Here is an 18,685-nt window from a genome sequence, read left to right as displayed (position 1 = left end):
ACACCTGGACAATATCCAGGCTTGGGCTGATAAGTGACAAGTAACATTTGCGCCACACAAGTGCCAGGCAATGACTGTGGAAGTGAGCAGAAAGGCATGGCACTATGCTTAATGGGAAATATAGCCAAGTTAGGAATAGTAGCTTTGCTGAGCTTTGATTTTAAGTGGCAGAAACCACAATGAAATAGTTAAAAGTAAAGGCAGAGCGTGAGACTGTAAAGACTAGCCGACACTGGTAATTGCAAGGACATCTGTTCTTTATGGCCTGAGTATATGACTCCCTCTGGTTTGGAACAAATGGACTCCTGTGAATCAAATGATGTCCATCCCTGTGTGAGTGATAAGGAGTGCTAGGCCCCTCTTATCTTCGTGAACTGCCACTACTTGATGTTGCTGCAGACTGCAAGAAACACTCAGGAATGTAAACTTAATAGAGATAGTAGGATGCGCCGCAATTACTTGTCACAAGGTAGAGACAGACTCATGATCCATGTAGGGAGTGAGACCAGCATGGTTATTGATGATTCCTATGCTCTTGCTAATTAGCTTGCTTATCCGCTTTGTTTTATCTTGCTGGTACAAAACAATATTTTATTAGTAGCAAGTATGTATTGAGAATGGAGTGTATTGTAACCTCAGTAACAGATGTACTGCATGTCACCACGTGGGTGAAGTCGAATTGTACCGCACTGATTGGTTAAACAAGGAGGTGTAGCATGAATCTTAATGTAGTACCTGTATCACAAACTTCACTTACTCTGGGGGGGGGACCCGACAGACTCTGGTGGAGTCAGTGTTGTTGCAATAGAGTAAGTCAGCCGGCTAAATGCGCAAATAAAGTAATTGATTTTACCTACACATCCGACTCGGTATATTTACTGAACCAGGCTGAAGGCAAAAAGAACTCAGATTCACATGACCATCTCCAACAAGAGAGAATCTAACCATCTCCCCTTGACATTCAATGGCATTACCATCGCTGAATCCCCCACAATCAATATCTTAAGGGCTACCATTGACCAAAAACTGAATTGGAGTAGCCATATAAATACCGCGGCTACAAGAGCAGGTCAGAGGTTAGGAATCCTGCAGCGAGTAACTCACCTCCTGACTCCCCAAAGCCTGTCCACCATCTATAAGGCACAAGTCAGGAGTGTGATGGAATACTCTCCACTTGCCTGGTTGGGTGCAGTTCCAACAACATTCAAGAAGCTTGACACCATCCAGGACAAAGCAGCCCGCTTGATTGGCACCCCATCCACAAACATTCACTCCCTCCACCACTGACACACATTGGCAGCAGTGTGTACCATCTACAAGATGCACTGCAGCAATGCACCGAGGCTCCTTAGACAGCACCTTCCAAACCCGCGACCTCTACCAACTAGAAGGACCAGGGCAGCAGATGCATGGGATCACCACCTGCAAGTTCCCCTCCATGTCACACACCATCCTAAATTGGAACTACATCACCGTTCCTTCACTGCCGCTGGGTCAAAATCCTGGAACGCCCTGCCTAACAGCACTGTGGGTGTACCTACCCCAAATGGACTGCAGCGGTTCGAGAAGGCGGCTGAACACCACCTTCTCAAGGGCAATTAGGGATGGGCAATAAATGCTGGCCTAGCCAGCGATGCCCACATCCATGAATGAATAAAAAAAAGCTGAACAAATGGGGACCGTGTACAGCGACCCTCACCCTGAATAAACAGGGACCGTGTACAGTAACCTCTACCCTGCTGAATAATCAGGGACTACATGCCACGAACAGTGGGATTGAAATGTCAATTCTCACTCACCCTGCTAAATGACCACTATAACAATGAGCAATTGTGAATAATGGCTGGATGGGGGGGTAATGAGAGTTGGATGGAATGTAACTCACATGACAGAATGATGTCCCTGGCTCTCCACAGGTTGAGCCTGTTGAGGATGTGTAGCAGCTGTCCCACAGTCCCATTGCGCTGCATCCAGTACCACATAACGTTCTTTGTCCGACCGGGATCCCTCGGTTCTCCAGCAATTGAAGTTCAGTCATGTCGCTGACAATGGACGAAGCTGAAAAATCATTTATTAAAAAAAGTAAACCCCCTTTTAGACCTTAACTGCATACCGCACGGTTCCCCTCTCAGAGTCCAAACGATCAATCCCTGTCCCCTCATCCTGCTCTGTAGCCAGATGCACTGAGAAGGAGTCATTCATCCATATGACTGGCACCTTTAATTGGTGGGCGGGAAAATACATTTCAAATACATTTTTCTTTTTAAAAGACAGAGCCTATAAGGGAAATCACTAAGCGGGTAACTCTTTGAGAGAGAGTCAGCAGTGGCAGGATGGGCTGACACAAGGCGTGTTCCCCACGCTGTTTTAACGACCTGGGGGAAAAGCCGAGAGAGAGAGGGGGGGGGAAGAAAGCCGAGAGAGAGAGGGGGGGGGGGGGAGAAAGCCGAGAGAGAGAGGGGGGGGGGGAGAAAGCCGAGAGAGGGGGGGGGGGGGGGGGGAGAAAGCCGAGAGAGGGGGGGGGGAGAAAGCGAGAGAGAGAGAGGGGGGGGAAACCGAGAGAGAGAGAGGGGGGGGGAAACCGAGAGAGAGAGAGGGGGGGGGAAACCGAGAGAGAGAGAGGGGGGGGGAACCGAGAGAGAGAGAGGGGGGGGGAAACCGAGAGAGAGAGAGGGGGGGGAAACCGAGAGAGAGAGAGGGGGGGGAAACCGAGAGAGAGAGAGGGGGGGGAAACCGAGAGAGAGAGAGGGGGGGGAAACCGAGAGAGAGAGAGGGGGGGGAAACCGAGAGAGAGAGAGGGGGGGGAAACCGAGAGAGAGAGAGGGGGGGGGAAACCGAGAGAGAGAGAGGGGGGGGGAAACCGAGAGAGAGAGAGGGGGGGAAAACCGAGAGAGAGAGAGGGGGGGGAAACCGAGAGAGAGAGAGGGGGGGGAAACCGAGAGAGAGAGAGGGGGGGGAAACCGAGAGAGAGAGAGGGGGGGGAAACCGAGAGAGGGGGGGGGGGGGGGGGGAAACCGAGAGAGAGGGAAAGAGAGAGAAAGAAACAGAGAGCGAGGATGAAACTGAATGATACAAAAGTCGGTCTCCTGTGGCAGTGCTCAAGATGTGGAAACACAGATCATCTGTCAATTTATCTCATCACAGTTTGAGGGAGCTTGCTTTGGGCTAATTGACTGCCACTTTACAACGGTGACTACACTTCACACAATACTTCAATGGCATGTTGCGAAAGGCCCAACATAAATGCAAGCTTGTTTGCTTGATTTATATTCCATTTTCAGCCACTCGCTGCAGTGTTAACAGATTGACACAGCATTCTCAATAGGAAGTCCAGGTATTTTACCAGCTCTGCTGCAGGACCAGATCAACGTCGCGATACTACAGATTTGTCAGCAGGCACCGATAAACTACTGAAAGAAACCAGCACGCTGACGCCAACAGGCTTCAGTGGCGCGCATCGTGCTTCTCCTGCAACTGGGCTCGAAGCTGCATTTACACAGTGAGAGAGTCAACCAAGTGAACCATTGCGCTGCATTTACTTTCGCCAAGGTGTATCCTGTCCTCTGGTGAAAGCTGCTGCTTGTCGGGGCTCCCCCCCACTCCCCCCACCGAGAGCCAGCCATTGTTCTGAGACACTCTGGCCAGCGTGGTGCAGCGCTGCTGTTATCGCGATGCCACCACGTCCAGCGGGCAGCGGAGTACGCTATTACATCACCACCAAAGCTCTGGAGAATGAGGAGGCCCCAGCCTCAAGAAATTAACTGCGGATATTCCGTGAGAGCGCGCCGGGCGGCCAAAGACCCACATAAAAAGCAGCTCCGATTCAGCCCCCCCCCCCCCTCCCCCTCCAACTCTGCAATAACGAGCCCAGGTACCTGGCGATCGCCATCACCGCCCTGCAAGGTGCTTTCTCACAGTGGGGGGAAAAAAGCACCACCTCCTAATTTAATTTCTTGATGGCGAAGCTGGTTCACACACTTCAAGAGGCAGCAGTTAAGTCATGGGAGAAAGCGGTAGCTTCTCAGTGATTTTCGAAACGAAAAAGCCTTCTGGGCAGAACACACCCACACACAACAGAACAAAGCTGTTACTCAAATATAACACTACAATCAGCCAGCAAGAACAACATCAACCGCGTCAGCACAGGCAAGCCACTGACTCACTTTATCAATGGGCCAATGCCGTTTGTTTCTGGTTTACCCCGAATTTTGACACAGCACATTTAATCGCACTTCACATTGCTTCACAGTTTGCTGGGTGAGTCACTGGCGACGTCTTGTCATCTGATCCGTTGGGGGCATGTCGTCGGGCAATAAAACGTGGCCCAACATTTTCGCCCCCTTCGTGCCCTGGAAGGGTATGCCAACGCGAATGAGGTGCTAACGTTAAAACGTCTGAAGGCAGGGGGAACAAAAAGGAGAGAGAGAATTGGTGTTGCCAATTGCACCCTTGGTGCTCCGTGCAACCCATGGCCCAGGGCGGGCCCGCCTCCAAGACTGCCCAATTCCATCCACACCCTACTCCAACAGAGTTGAATGCTTCTCGGCCTTCTAGATATATTTCTTCAACTATACAACGGGCCCACACGCGTTCTTTCCGCTCTCTAGTACCCATTTCAAGCAGCGCTCTGGTACATGAATTACGTTAGAGACGCAGTACGCAGGTGCAAGGTGTCACTGGCCTGGAACATTTGCACCAGCCTGCCCGTCGTGTTATTTTATTCATTCGTGGGATGTGGGCATCACTGGCAAGGGCAGCGGTTATTGCCCGTTCCTCGTGATGGCGGTGCCAACCGTTGCAGTCCGCCGTGACGGCTTCGGATGCAACGGAGTGGCTTGCTGGGCCATTTCGGAGGCAAGTTGAGGATCAGCCACGCTCCTGTGGGTCTGGAGTCACATGTAGGCCAGACTGGGCAAGGGCATTAGTGGGCCAGCTGGGTTCTTACGGCAATCCGGTGGTTTCACGGTCACCATTACTGCTTTTTATTCCGGATTTATTTAGTTAGCTGCTGTGGTGGGATTTGAACGCCGAGCCTCTGGACCATTCGTGCAGGCCTCCAGTCCAGTAACATAACCATTCTGCTGCCGTAGCCCTGCAGCTCATTTCCTCAAATCTTGGGATAAGTGTACCTCAGCAGAGATATCCCAGGGACATTAGTGTAAATCACAGTACCAATGTTCTGCCCGACCAGTATAAACCCGGGTGTTGGTCATCTGCTTGAAACAAGATACGAAACCCACTCAAGGCCCAAACTGGGAGCTGAGAAAGAAAAGGGGTGGAGGCCAGAGTAGAGTTTTCATATAATCCAAGGTGTATTTTTCTTTCCCCTCGAAGTGTGTATATTCATAACCTGCTCTTCGAACAAGTGGAAGGGAGCCAACAGCAGAAAAATTCAACCCCTGACGTGAAACAACCAATCTGGGGTGGGGGTTTTGGGGGAAAGAGAGGAGAACTGAAGAGCAGCTTTCACAGAACCGGCTCCCTCCCAGAATGTTCCCGTTGCTCATTGCTTCCTTTAGCCCTGCCACACTCCAAGTCGGCAAAAGGCTGAAAAAGGGGAAGGCAATCACGTTTAGGGCTTTGATGATTTTATTGTGAATCCCAGCTAACGCAAACACTGTAAATGATTCTGCTTTGAATTCTCCTAAATATTTGACATCTTTACTAAAAATCCATGCATACTTCCAGTCTACAACACCTTCCTTCCGGGTGTTATGCTTTTGGGCCAGCTTTTTCCATTCAAAATTCTTATGTATAGATTTATAATGGAAACTTTCTATGTAAACATGTCACACTGTAGTTGCACCCTCCCTCCAGTGGTCACTACCATGCCACAGTTTTGTCCCTTCCCCAGCAACTGAGGCTTGTACTGCAGAGAAATATCCGACTGAGAATCTCCATCTGCTCGTCCTGCTCCAGTTATGGCAGTCCTCGAGCCCTATTTCGAGCAAAGACTGCACACGGGGACAACAGTTTGTGTAAAACACCACAGGAGAACAGGAAGGGTACGTGCGCCTTGCTCAGCAAACAGCAGAAAGTCTGCACCTCAAAGTTGCACGTTGTGAAGCCGATCAAACTCCAGCGCTACAGCGTGCGGAAACACCAGGAGTCCCCAAGGCCTGGCTCTTGCCAACTTACGCAAGTGCGTGCGCGCTCTGTGACTCAGGCAGAAGGGACTGCAGGTGTCGAATCCTAGTTAGTGTAGCACAGAGACCCTTAGAAACCCATTGTCACGTTTGATCAGAAACCCAAGGTGCTGGAGCAGGAGTAGGCGATGCAGTCTCTCGAGCCTGCTCTGCCACTCAATAGGGATCGCGGCTGATCTTTTACCTCAACTATCCGGCACTATCCCCATATCAGTTAGTCCCAAGTCCAAAAATCTTGAATATACTCAACAAATGAGCATCCACAGCCTAGCGGAGTGGAGATTTAACGGAGGTACATAAAGTTAGGAGGGGCCTTAGACCGAGTGGATATGAAGGAACTATTTCCTTTCGCAGTGAGGTCTATAACCAGGGGCGTGAGTTAAAGTCATTAGTAGAAGGATTAGGGGGGGAAGTGGAGAAGAATTTCTTTCACCCAGAGGGTGGTGGGGATCTGGAACTCACTGCTTCAAAGCATGGTAGAGGCAGAAACCCTCATCGCATTTAAAAAGAATACTTGGATTTGCACTCCGAGTGTTGTAACCTAGCAGGCTACGGACCAAGAGCTGGAAGGTGGGATTAGGTCAGATTGCTTGGTCGGTCGGCGCAGACACGATGGGCCGAACAGCCTCCGTCTGTGCTGTAAATTTTACACAATTCTACGTTACCTGTTGGCTAACCAGCTGACTAAAGAAAGACAAAGCTGCGCTTGCAGTACAATTACGACCCAATTTCTCAGGCGGTAATCTTAACGTTTTGCCCTAGATTGCTCCCACGATCAGACCCAAACTCGCTCCATCATCAGACACCTCCCAAAGGGGATTTTCTTTAATACTAGGTCACGCATGAAGCCATCTTGATGAGTTCCATGGGAATAAAAAAAAAAGCAGAGTCAGTAAACACGGCTATGTGAAAATTAGGTGTCCCCCGCAAGTAGAGTAATGTGACCCAGATTAAGTCATTTATGAGTGCAGTTGATGGGTCAGGGAACCACATCTCTGCCGTTAACTGACAGACTGGCTGCCCAGTCTCAAAGATGATCTTGCTCTCCAAGGTAGCATTCAGAGCATTTTATGTTAAACTGCCTCCCCCCTTCTCCCACCTGTATCGCTCAACTGTTTCAATAGAGGGGAACGGAACATAGAAGAAAATAATACTGAATTTGTACGATTAGCATGTCGATTGTCATTTTAGACTGCCCTATTATAACAGCACTGGAAAGTTACAAAGAGAGGCTCCAAAAAAATGGCAGCAGCAAATTGCTGTGGCTACTGGAAATCAGAAGTAGAAAACAGAAAGTGTCGGAAACACTCAGCAGGTCCGGCAGCGTCTGGGGCGGGAGAAACAGAGTTCAACAAATTCAGATCATACCCTCTGCCCCCATGTTTTTTTTCCTGGATGGGAGGTGGAAATAGACAGCCTTAGTGATGACGTGGGCGTGTTGCCGATGTCCCTGCGACTCCCATTTGCACGCCCTCTAGAACCATCCTTTTGTCCCATTATCGTCGTCTTCGCCCCTGCACCATCGTCCCTTTGGTCATTTAATCTCTCCTGCCTGCACCTCCACCCTATCACAGACCTTCCCCCTCACCCCACCGCCCCTTTCCCTGCCTCTGTACTTGTTTAAAACCTGTCACATCTTTAACCTTGTCCTGCTCGATAAATTGCAGCCTTTTTTTTTTCCCCCAAGGAAACAGAGACAGTTAAGGAGCGTCTCATGGATGTTTCGAGCGGGTACACAGTGATAGATTGCTGTCACTGGTTGGGCACAGACTGAGGAACATTAGAAAAACAAGAGGGGGAAGTTGGAAGTTATGTTTTACATACAGGGTCTATTAAACAGAATGCTTTACAATAGAGGGGGGGGGCGGGGGAGGCTACTGAGGCAGAGAGCAGAGCATCAGTTAAAAAGGAAATGGGGAATATATTTGAAAAAGGAACAACGTAAAAAGATATGTGGAAAGAGCAGAGAAATAGGTTTACTCTGCACTCTTGCGCACACCCCATCCCTGTTGGCTCCCCGACTGACAGCCGTGCCTTCAGCCGTCTGGGCCTTGAGCTCAGGAATCCCGTCCTTAGACCTCCCCACCTGAAAAGCTACGCCACTAACCACCACCCCCCCACCCCCCAGATCTCCAGGCACATAAAACTCAAACAGCACAGACCAGCAAGTAAGCATTACAAACGCAAGTAAAACGGAGTTGTCAGGGTCGGGCTGCACTGGACTAGCAGGGATCAGCAATGGGAGTTTGGATGCAATCGTCTTGAGGCTGAACCAGGCTCCGCGCAACCTTGGTGCCGTAACTGACCCCCGATACGAGCTTCCGCACACACACCCATGTCGTCACTAAGATCGCCCGTTTCCACCTCTGTATCACCGTGAGAGACCACCATGCCTTAACTCATCTGCTGCTGAACCACCCCCATCCCCATCCAGGCCTTTGTTACCTCTAGACTTGACTATTCCAATGCACTCCTAGCCGGTCTCCCACGTTCTACCTCTTGTAAACTTAAAGTCATCCAAAACTCCTAACTCACACCTATCACTAGTTTCTTTCACCCATCACCCTGTGCTCACAGACCTACAGTGGCTCCTGGTTAGGCAACATCTCAATTTTAAAATTCTCATCCCAGTTTTCAAACCCCTCCGAGGCCTCGCCTCTCCCTATCTTGGTCACCTCCTCCAGCCCCTACAACCCTCAGAGATCTCTGCGCTCCTCCAATTCTCACCGCTTGAACATCCCCCGATTCCCATCGCTCCCAGCTGCCTGGGGCCCCAAGCCCTGGAATTCCCTCCCTAAACCTCTCCGCCTCTCTACTGTTCCTTCCTCCTCAAAACCTCTCTCTTTGGCCAAGCTTTTGGACATCTGTCCTAATAACTCCTCACATGGCTTGGTGCCAAATTTTGATTGATAGTGCACCACATTAAAAGGTGCTATCTAAATACAAGTTGTTGTCACATCGCATCCAGCTGGATCCTGAACACAGCCTACTAGCTAACTTCGCCATCAGATTGTTCCAAAACGCATGTCATCCTTTTCCAATAAAGAAATACGAGCACACCTCCCACGATGTTGCACAAGATAAGCTTGAGGACGTACAATTCATCAAGAACAGATGCATCGTACCACGACATTCACCATGCGTTAGACTGCGGCTGAGGTGCCATTATACGCAACACGCCAGGTCCCTTTAAGGCTGCTGCAGTTGCTGCAACATATACAGCTCAATTAGCAGCTGATTGCTTTTGGCACACAAAGTGTCACGTCTGATATGCAATAGAGTGAGAGAACCGCAGAGACAGAATAATATCTGTGCTAAATTTACTTTTCATTCACTTAAACTCCTTGATCCTGACAGCCAGACAAATGCTGTTGTCATATTTAGGTTAATCTTACGTGCACCATTTAATATTTTATACCCCTTGCTGAGGATTCCCCATTTCCAACCTCCTCCTCTCTTGAACGGTTGAGCTTTAGTTTCTGGGTTTTTTTTCCCCCCCCACAGTTAATCGGTTTCACACTGGGAATCAGTCTCACTGCTCTCCGCCCACTCTATGTATGCAAGCCATTGTCTTCATCCCCCACAAATTCTGTTCCCTAACCACTGACTCCATCCCTCTCCCTGGCAAGTCACTGAGGCTGAACCAGACTGTTTGCTGTTAGGATCCAATAACCTCTGTTTACAGATGTTAAATACCTTGTAGTTGAAGGCAATAGGGCGAACAGGTACTGGTTAGTTAATTATACTCAAATGTATATATAAAGAGCCAGCCAGCCAGCACTGGCTGGGTGTTGTTTGGAGTGGAGATGTAAACTCTGTGGCAAGCAATAAACAGTCTCCACCAAAGCCTCCTAGTCTCAGTATCTTCGTCACAAACAGGCTTGGAAGTTTCTCCAACATTTGCAACTTTGGTGCCATATTTCACCCCAACATGAGCTTCTGACCACATAGCAACACCATCACTCGGGCCTCCTATTTCCACCTCGGTAACACCGCTCGATTCTGGACCAAGGGACTGATTAATAAGGGGGAAAATAGAGTACGAGAGCACGCTTGCGGGGAACATAAAAACTGACTGTAAAAGTTTCTAAAGGTATGTGAAGAGAAAAAGATTGGGGAAGACAAATGTAGGTCCCTTACAGTCAGAAACAGGGGAATTTATTATGGGGAATAAAGAAATGGCTGACCAACTAAATGCATATTTTGGTTCTGTCTTCACAAAGGAGGACACAAATATCATACCAGAAATGTTGGGGAACACAGGGCTTAGTGAGAGAGAGGAACTGAAAGAAATCAGTATTGGTAGAGAAATGGTGTTGGGGAAATTGATGGGATTGAAGGCCAATAAATCCCTAGGGCCTGATGGTCTGCATCCCAGAGTACCTAGGGAAGTGGCCCTAGAAATAGTGGATGCATTGGTGGTCATCTTCTAAGATTCTAACAGGACTCGACAGGGTAGATGCAGGAAAGATGTTCCCGATGGTGGGGGAGTCCAGAACCAGGGGTCACAGTCTAAGGATGCGGGGTAAACCTTTCAGGACTGAGATGAGGAGAAATTTCTTCACCCAGAGAGTGGTGAGTCTGGGGAATTTGCTACCACAGAAAGCAGTTGAGACCAAAGCATTGTATGTTTTCAAGAAGGAGTTAGATATAGCTCTTGGGTCTAAAGGGATCAAAGGGTATGGGGCGAAAGCAGGAACAGGTTACTGAGTTGGATGATCAGGCATGATCATAATGAATGGCGGAGCAGGCTCGAAGGGCCGAATGGCCTCCTCCTGCTCCTATTTTCTATGTTTCTATGGCCCTGCCTCAGCTCATCTGTGCCTTTATTACCTCTAGACTTGACTATTTTAATGCACTCCTGGCCAGCCTCCCACATTCTACCCTCCATAAACATAAGGCCATCCCAATGTCTGCTGCCCGTGTCCTTACTCGCACCAAGTCTCGTTCGCTGTGCTCTCTGACCTATACCGGCTCCCGGTCCAGCAAAAGCCTCGATTTTTAAATTCACATCCTCGTTTTCAAATCCCTCCACCTATCTCCTCCAGACCCTACAACCCGCTGAGATCTCTGCCCTCCTCCAATTCCGGCCTCGAGCATCCCCCGATTTCCCATCGCTCCACCATTGGCGGCCGTGCCTTCAGCCGCCTGGGGGCCCTAAGCTCTGGAATTCCCTCCCTAAACCTCTCCACCTCTCTCTCTCTCTCCCCTCAAGACGCTCCTGAAACCCAACCTCTTTGACTGAGCTTTCGGCCATCTGTCAAATCTTGCGTTAAAGCGTGTTTATGAAGTGCCTGGAGACATTTTATTACATTAAAAGCATTGTATAAACATGTTACTGTTGTTCTCTTTGTAAATGTGGTGCCCAAAATGGAGATGAGGTCTAACCTGTGCATATCCTCTGCTAGTTTTTCACGACTCTCCTGGCTTTATATCTTAATGGTTTTTTGTTTTAATTACTTCACCAGACGAATTGAAAGCCCAGTGTTTGTTCTGGCCCTTTGGTTAATCACCTCCACGCTATTTCAACGCCATTACAGTCATCGAATATGTACATTGCATCTCTGTTCCCCCGCCGGGCTTCGCAAACGGAAACACGGCCTCAGTGTCAAGTTGTGTCCTGTTCTTGCTCAATATACACACAAGCACACTTTCTCCAGCAGAAACCCCTGGAAGATGATCACTTGAGCGGAATTCCTGTCTGCCTGTCCCACTCCCTGACCCCGGGGTGATGGGAGGAGGCACTGATGCCGAAGGCAGCAGACTGGAAAATCTCGACTCAGCTACTCCCTGGGTAAACTTGTCAAGCTATCAGGTTTGGGACAGCTGCTGTTAGTTGTGCCAGTTTTCAATGAATGGCTCTTTGTGAAAACTCGACCAGACAGCGTCAGCAGTCAAACGAGGGCTACTCCATGCTGGTGATGAAAATTTCACCGGCATCAAACTTTGCCACGCCTCCCCTGAACGCACCGAGTCAGTGGGGCGAGATTCTCCAGGCTCAACAGCCTCAGGCGATTGCCAGTTCTTCATCCGAGAGCTGGACAGTGACTGCCGGTGGGCTGTTCGACCGCAGGGACTTCACAGCTCAGCTGAATCCTCTTGTCAACCTAATGCCCCCCCCCCCCCCCCAAACAAGTGCACAAGTTTCTAACTCGGGTCACTGAAGAGAGATCAACAGCCCCGATTTCCACCACTTCTAACCCACCCCCTGCCCCCAACCCAGAGATTCTGAAGCCAATTCTGCTCATTGCCAGGTAACAGTGTAGATTAGAGACTGAAGCAGGGGGCCTCCTGCTTAGCGTAACGCAGTGCAGTCTGCTTACTAAATGAGTCACCGGGGAAATCTAAGAGATAACAGATCGACAGATAAGATCCCTATCACCACCGTGGCAGCTCTGCCAAACTCTCATTACAAAACAACCACGAGGTTTACCAGCTTCGCCTCGAGGCCTCCAGCACTGAACAACCTTACCACATACCCAACCACCCGAGTCAGTCACTCACTGAACCCCCCCCCCCACCCCGCCACACATTCAAAAAGTGAGTCACTGCTTCAAATTGTCAACGACGCAGTGTAATTCTGCCCTGGGAATAGATCCATCCGACTCTGGAGCTGCAGCCTCCGCTGCTCCCCCCCCCCCACCGCTGTCGGCACCCTCCTGGAAGGTTGGCTCAACAGCGTCACGGGGTATTTCCACCACGTCTGCTGTAGGGCGGGTGAAACTCGAGATGTCCAGATCGCGGTCTGGTTCCCGAGTCTCCGGCACCTCATCCACGTGAGCATTCAGCGCAATTTTTTAAACAAATCGGGCCAACAAACAGAGCATAATGCCGGCTTCGGGACTACACGGCCTGTTTTTTGAAAACTCGGATCCAGACTTCATCCACCACGCTGGTGAATGCCGAGACATCTCACCGGTGGAAGAAATCATTTGAGGGAATGAATTGAGACATCCACAGGCAGCGCCACGCGCTATGTTGAAGCTTCTAACGGCTTGTAAATAAACCTGGCGATGAGACGCACTTTTTCATCCCTTACAAGCTAACCTAGCACTGAAAACCAAGTAACTACACTGCACTGTACAAGACACCCTTCCCTCTCCTGCACCAAAACCCGAACCAATGGCTTTAAGGCCACATATGGCTCAATTCTGACTCATACAAAGTGCTCGTCACAGTCCACTGCCTCCCCATAGACCAGTGAACTGACATCAAGGGCCTTGCCTGGGCTTTCAGGCCCCTCCCTGGCCTCACTCCACCCGACCTGAAACAAAGTCCCCACAACGTGCGCCCCTCTGCCTTCAGAAGCCAAATGAAAAGCCCAGCCTCCTAACCGTGCTATCACTTCCACGCCAGCCTTGTCCTCTTCCTGCTTTGCCCCCTCCTTCCTGTGCTGTGAAGTAACTTCTTATATGCGAGGAGCACTGCAGAAATGCAGTCTAAAGTTGCTGACTTTTTCCCAGTAATTTCGGTGTTTGAAATAATCTGATGTGCTGTACTTTCACAGACTGAATTGCAATCAGGAGTGGGAACCTCAAACCAAGGCCTCCTCCCTAGCTTTGTTACAGTCCCCACCTCAGCCAGATTCCTTTGAAACAAAAGGAGGCTGAGAGGAGAATTTATTGTCATAGAGTTATACAGCACAGAAACAGGCCCTTCGGCCCATCGAGTCCGTGCCAGCCATCAAGCACCTAACTATGCGAATCCCATTTTCCAGAACTTGGCCCGTAGCCTTGTATGCTACGGCGTTTCAAGTGCTCATCTAAATACTTCTTAAATGTTGTGAGGGTTCCTGCCTCGACCACCTCTTCAGGCAGTGCGTTCCAGATTCCAACCACCCTCTGGGTGAAAATAATTTTTCCTCAAATCCCCGCTAAACCTCCTGCCCTTTACCTTAAATCTATGCCCCCGGGTTATTGACCCCTCCGCTAAGGGAAAAAGTTTCTGCCTATCTAACCTATCTATGCCCCTCATAATTTTGTACACTTCAACCATGTCTCCCCTCAGCCTTCTCTGCTCTAAGGAAAACAACCCTAGCCTGTCCAGTCTCTCTTCATAGCTGAAATGCTCCAGCCCAGGCAACATCCTGGTGAATCTCCTCTGCATCCTATAGTGTGGTGCCCAGAACTGTACACAGTACTCCAGCTAGCATTTTATACAGCTCCATCATCACCTCCCTGCTCTTATATTCTAAGACCCGGCTAATAAAGGCAAGTATCCCATATGCCTTCCTAACCATCTTATCTACCTGTGCTACTGCCTTCAGTGATCTATGGACAAGTACACCAAGGTCCCTCTGTACTTCCCAGGGTCCCACGATCCATTGTATATTCCCTTGCTTTGTTAGTCCTCCCTTGTTGAAGTGCATAAAACTATGAGGGAGCCTTAGACAGAGTGGCTAGGAAGGACCTACTTCCTTCGGCAGTGCGTTCAATAACCAGGGGGCCATCAATTTAAAGTAACTGGCAGAAGGATTAGAGGGGAGTTGAGGGGAAATTTTTTCACCCAAAGGGTGATGGGGATCTGGAACTCACTGCCTGAAAGGGTGGCAGAGGCAGAAACCCTCAGCGTATTTTAAAAAAAGACTTTGATATGTACTCGAAGGGCCGTAACCTACAGGGCTACGGGACCAAGAGCTGGAAAGTGGGATCAGGCTGGATAGCTTTTACGGTCGGCACAGACGCGATGGGCGAGTGCCCTCCTCCCATGCCGTATGTTTTCCACGCTTCTACGATCAACAAACTCAACACGCATCCAGGGAATCGAATGTAATGCATGCCAAAGTGAAATGGAGTAGGAACAAAGCACAAATGGAACACTGGAGTACTTTAGCAGCTCAGTGGGGTGCAAACTGAAAGAATGACACGCTGAAAGTGCACAGTGCTGGGTCAGGGGACAACCTGCGGGATTAAGCTCAGCTTTGTTTAGCCAAACAACATGCCGGCGCACGGGAGGGAGGCGTCGATGAGGCTCACGAGACAGGTCCGTCAGAGAGGAAGAGTTATGAGAAAAGGCTGAAGAAGCTACTCGAAGGTTTGGCCAAAAGAGCAGAATAGGGGGACAGTGTTCAGCTGTAAAGTGGGGCAGACGGTTAGATTACAGGAGATGAAGAGCAGGCAGCCAGGAGGCTACCTGACAGGACTCAGGTAAGTCATGGGGGTGGGGGGGGGGGGGGGAAAGAGGATTGGGGGGGGGGAAGGGGGGTGGGTTTGGCAGTGTCTCACAGGCGAGAAAGGGAGGGGGAAGCCTGGGGCGGCAGAGCCTCAGACGTTCATTGTGGGGTTCGGGAGCCATCCTGTGCCCCTTCACCTCGACTTCTTCCAGACCAGGTTACATCAAAGGACCCCGATTTTCCCGGTTAAGATGGCTGGAGGGTGGGGAATTGAGAAGGAGTGGGACAATATATTTTTGGAGGCAATGTCGTCTGTCCGCCCATCCCTGTTCCCACCCAGGCTGCGTGGGTTAAAATCAACACACCACCCACCCCCCTAATCTACCTTTTCTCCCACTAATTTCAGAGGGATGCAAAGCGATCGACAGGTGGAATGAGCTTCAAACAGAATAGTGAAAGCAAATACCCACCAATATTCAGTTCACTGGTGTGACAGGGCTCTCAACCTGCAGCGAAGTGGCAGAGAGACATGGTAAGAAACTGATCAGTAGTTTTTAAAATGTGCGAAAAGACAGACAATCTCATCATTCACTCGTTGTGGGACCTTGTTGGCCGTTATTTTCGTTCATCGATTTATAAAAGGACAAGCCCCCAGGGCGCGATAAGGCACTATTCAAATGCGGCTCCACTGGGGCCAGCCAGATGGACTGTAATGGCCCCCACCCCCCGCACATTCCTATGTCTCGAGTTTTTTTTTTAACTCCCTAACTTTTTCACACTTCTGCTGGGCTGGGCAGTTACAAAACTTTCAATACACAGCTTATACTGCAAAATGGAATCAACGGTTTTACATCACCATTTATTGGGGTTACGCTGTCAGCAGGTGAGATGTTAAACCTGAGGCCCTGTCTGTTCCCTCTCGGGCTGGAGTGAAAGATCCCATAGCACTATTTCAAAGCAGAGCAGGGGAGTTGTCCCCGGTGTCCTGGGCCGCTGCTTATCCCTCGACCGACATGGTTAAAACATTTACCACATTGCTGTTTTTGGGAGCTTGCCGTGCGCAAGTTGGCTGCCGTGTTTTCTACATTGCAACAGTGAGTGCATTTCAAAAGCCCTGGGCTGTGAAGCACTTTGGGACAGTGTGCACAATGCTTTCAGAAAGTCTTGTCCCCGACAAAACTAGGAATTTGTCTGTAAAGCGTGCGCAGGTTTGTAATTCAGATGTTTTAACGTTTTTTTCCCTCTTACTCCCGCTCACTGGAATACCCTCCCCAGACCCCTCCACCTCTCCCGCTGACCACTCTTTAAGGCCGTCCAGCTAACACATCTCTGACCAAACTCTCAGTCACTTCTCCTTTGACTCAGCATTCCTTTAAGCTCTCGAGTTGGGGAACACCATGAGAGGTCTCTTTAAAAGCAGTACAGAGTAGGCATACAAGCTGTCACACTAAAATACCTGATATTAAACGACAAATTTATCAAAACAATTTTTTAAATAAAAAAAAACTTACTTTGTCAGATGCTAAATACCAGCAAAACTTAAGCATCTTTTAACGACACATGTATTTTATATTAGATGACATCAGGATCAAACATATACTTAAAGAAATCTTGAGAGATTTTTTTTACATGCTCATTATGTACATATTTCAACTTATTATTAATAAAAGTCTGAATCATGTAGTAAAAATATTCAAACTAATCAGGCAGCCTGCTTTATTGAGGACATATAAGATCAATGGTTACTTTTCAACAACTGCAAGACACAAGATGATTATTTTTGGCATATAAATTGCAATGTATAATTTGAGATCATTTCACGCACAAACTGCGATGCACAATTTTAAAAGAATTGTACAGAACTGCAAGGGCGAAGGCAACTCTGCACATCAGTTCAGACTGCAATATAAATTGCAGGGTTATAATTTTAGATCATTTGGCGCACAAAGTGCAATGCATAATTTTTTTTTTTTTTAAAAAAAAGGTTTTTTGCACAGAATTGCAATGGCAAAGGTTATTCTGCACATCAGCTTGGATTGCAAGTGGCAATCTGTGGCAATGTTAAAAGATTATTTTGGCACACAACTGCAGTATATAAAAGGAGCACTTTGACAATTGCAATATATATATATCATTTTACTTGACTTGCATGGAAATTGCTATATATATATATATATATATATATAAATTTGCATGGATTTCTATTATCAAAAATGCAATAAGTGAAAAATACTTGACTTTTGTTTTTATTAAACTGAAGCAAGTTAAGTTGAAGAACTTTGTAATGTGTTGGGTTTATATGAATTTCTTTATTACCACTGGGACGTGGGTGATTATTATATTATATATTAAGGCTATATGAGTAAAGGATGCGCTCACCGAAGCGGCCCCAGTCGGCGTTGCCCAGTGAGTCCATCACCTTGTAGAATTCGCACATGATGCTGGCGGGCAGATTGTAGATAAATTCGGCGCCCTGGCTCCACTCGGACATTTTCCGTCCGCCGATTCACATTGACCTCAGGCCCGGCCGACCTAGGCCCAGCCGACCGCAGTTCCTATGGCAACCGACCTCCTCGCCAACCGGCGACCGCGCTCACTCTGGCGTCGCCGGGGCCCGGCGGCCCGAAGCCGTCCGCCTTCTCCGCTCCCATTGGCCGGCCGCGCCGTCGGTCACCGCCTCCCCCTCGCTTTCATTGGTCGGCCGCAGCCGGAGCGTGCGTACTCGCCCTTCTGCCCGCCTTCGGTCCCACCACCCCCCCTACGCTCAACCACCAGCCGCCGCCTTCTGATTGGTCGAGCGCGCTGTCGCCACGTCATCCCGCCGATTTCCCCCCCCTTCCCCCCCCATTGGCCAATCCCTTCAACCCACGCCGCGCTCTGATGGGCCGGATTGTGAGGGGGCGGGGGGGCGGGAGGAACCGTCAATCCAAACCTCGTGGTTCAGCCTCCCGGTGGAACCCGCCCCCTCATTGGTCCCGCCCACTGCCCTTGTGAGCGAGGGACTGGACCTATTTCGTGATTGGACAGGCGGCTTATCAATCAAATTCGGTTGACACCCAGGAGTTGGTAGCCCAGATGAACTGGCTCTTGGACTTGCTACTTGCTGTTCCCCTTTCTGTAAAGTGAAAGTCAACAAAATTATAGGAACTTATTTTCACTGTGTTAATATTAGATTGAGACATGCACCCAAACTAATTTCACATTGCATTCTATTCTTAAAGCCACATTGCAATCCCATTTTAAAGACTCTTGGTCATAACCCTATTTGGACCCTTGGATGTTCTGGGCACCAAACTTCAGGAAGGATATATTAGCCTTGGAGTGAGGGGGGAAACATTTACCAGCGTTTAAAGACAAGAATGAAAAGGTTTGCATTTATAGAAAGCAACTTGGAAAGCATTGTGAACTGCGAGGAGGAATAGTGCGG

The 18,685-nt window shown here is 49.1% G+C and overlaps 1 protein-coding gene across 1 annotated transcript in view; it reads right to left on the bottom strand.

Moving 5' to 3' along the window:
• irak1 (interleukin-1 receptor-associated kinase 1) overlaps positions 1-17,851 on the bottom strand; it is a 61,110-nt gene extending 43,259 nt beyond the window's left edge. Inside the window, 3 exon segments of the mRNA XM_068024245.1 lie at positions 1,886-2,006; positions 2,009-2,058; positions 17,638-17,851. Of these exon segments, the coding sequence (XP_067880346.1) occupies positions 1,886-2,006; positions 2,009-2,058; positions 17,638-17,749 (283 nt within the window). The 5' untranslated portion in view covers positions 17,750-17,851.
• Positions 17,852-18,685: the final 834 nt, after the last annotated feature.

The sequence above is a fragment of the Heterodontus francisci genome, chromosome 49 (assembly GCF_036365525.1).
Source record: "Heterodontus francisci isolate sHetFra1 chromosome 49, sHetFra1.hap1, whole genome shotgun sequence".
Taxonomy (NCBI): Eukaryota; Metazoa; Chordata; class Chondrichthyes; order Heterodontiformes; family Heterodontidae; genus Heterodontus; species Heterodontus francisci.
Note: the sequence above shows the minus strand (reverse complement) of the source record. Positions and strands in the feature narration are given on the sequence as shown.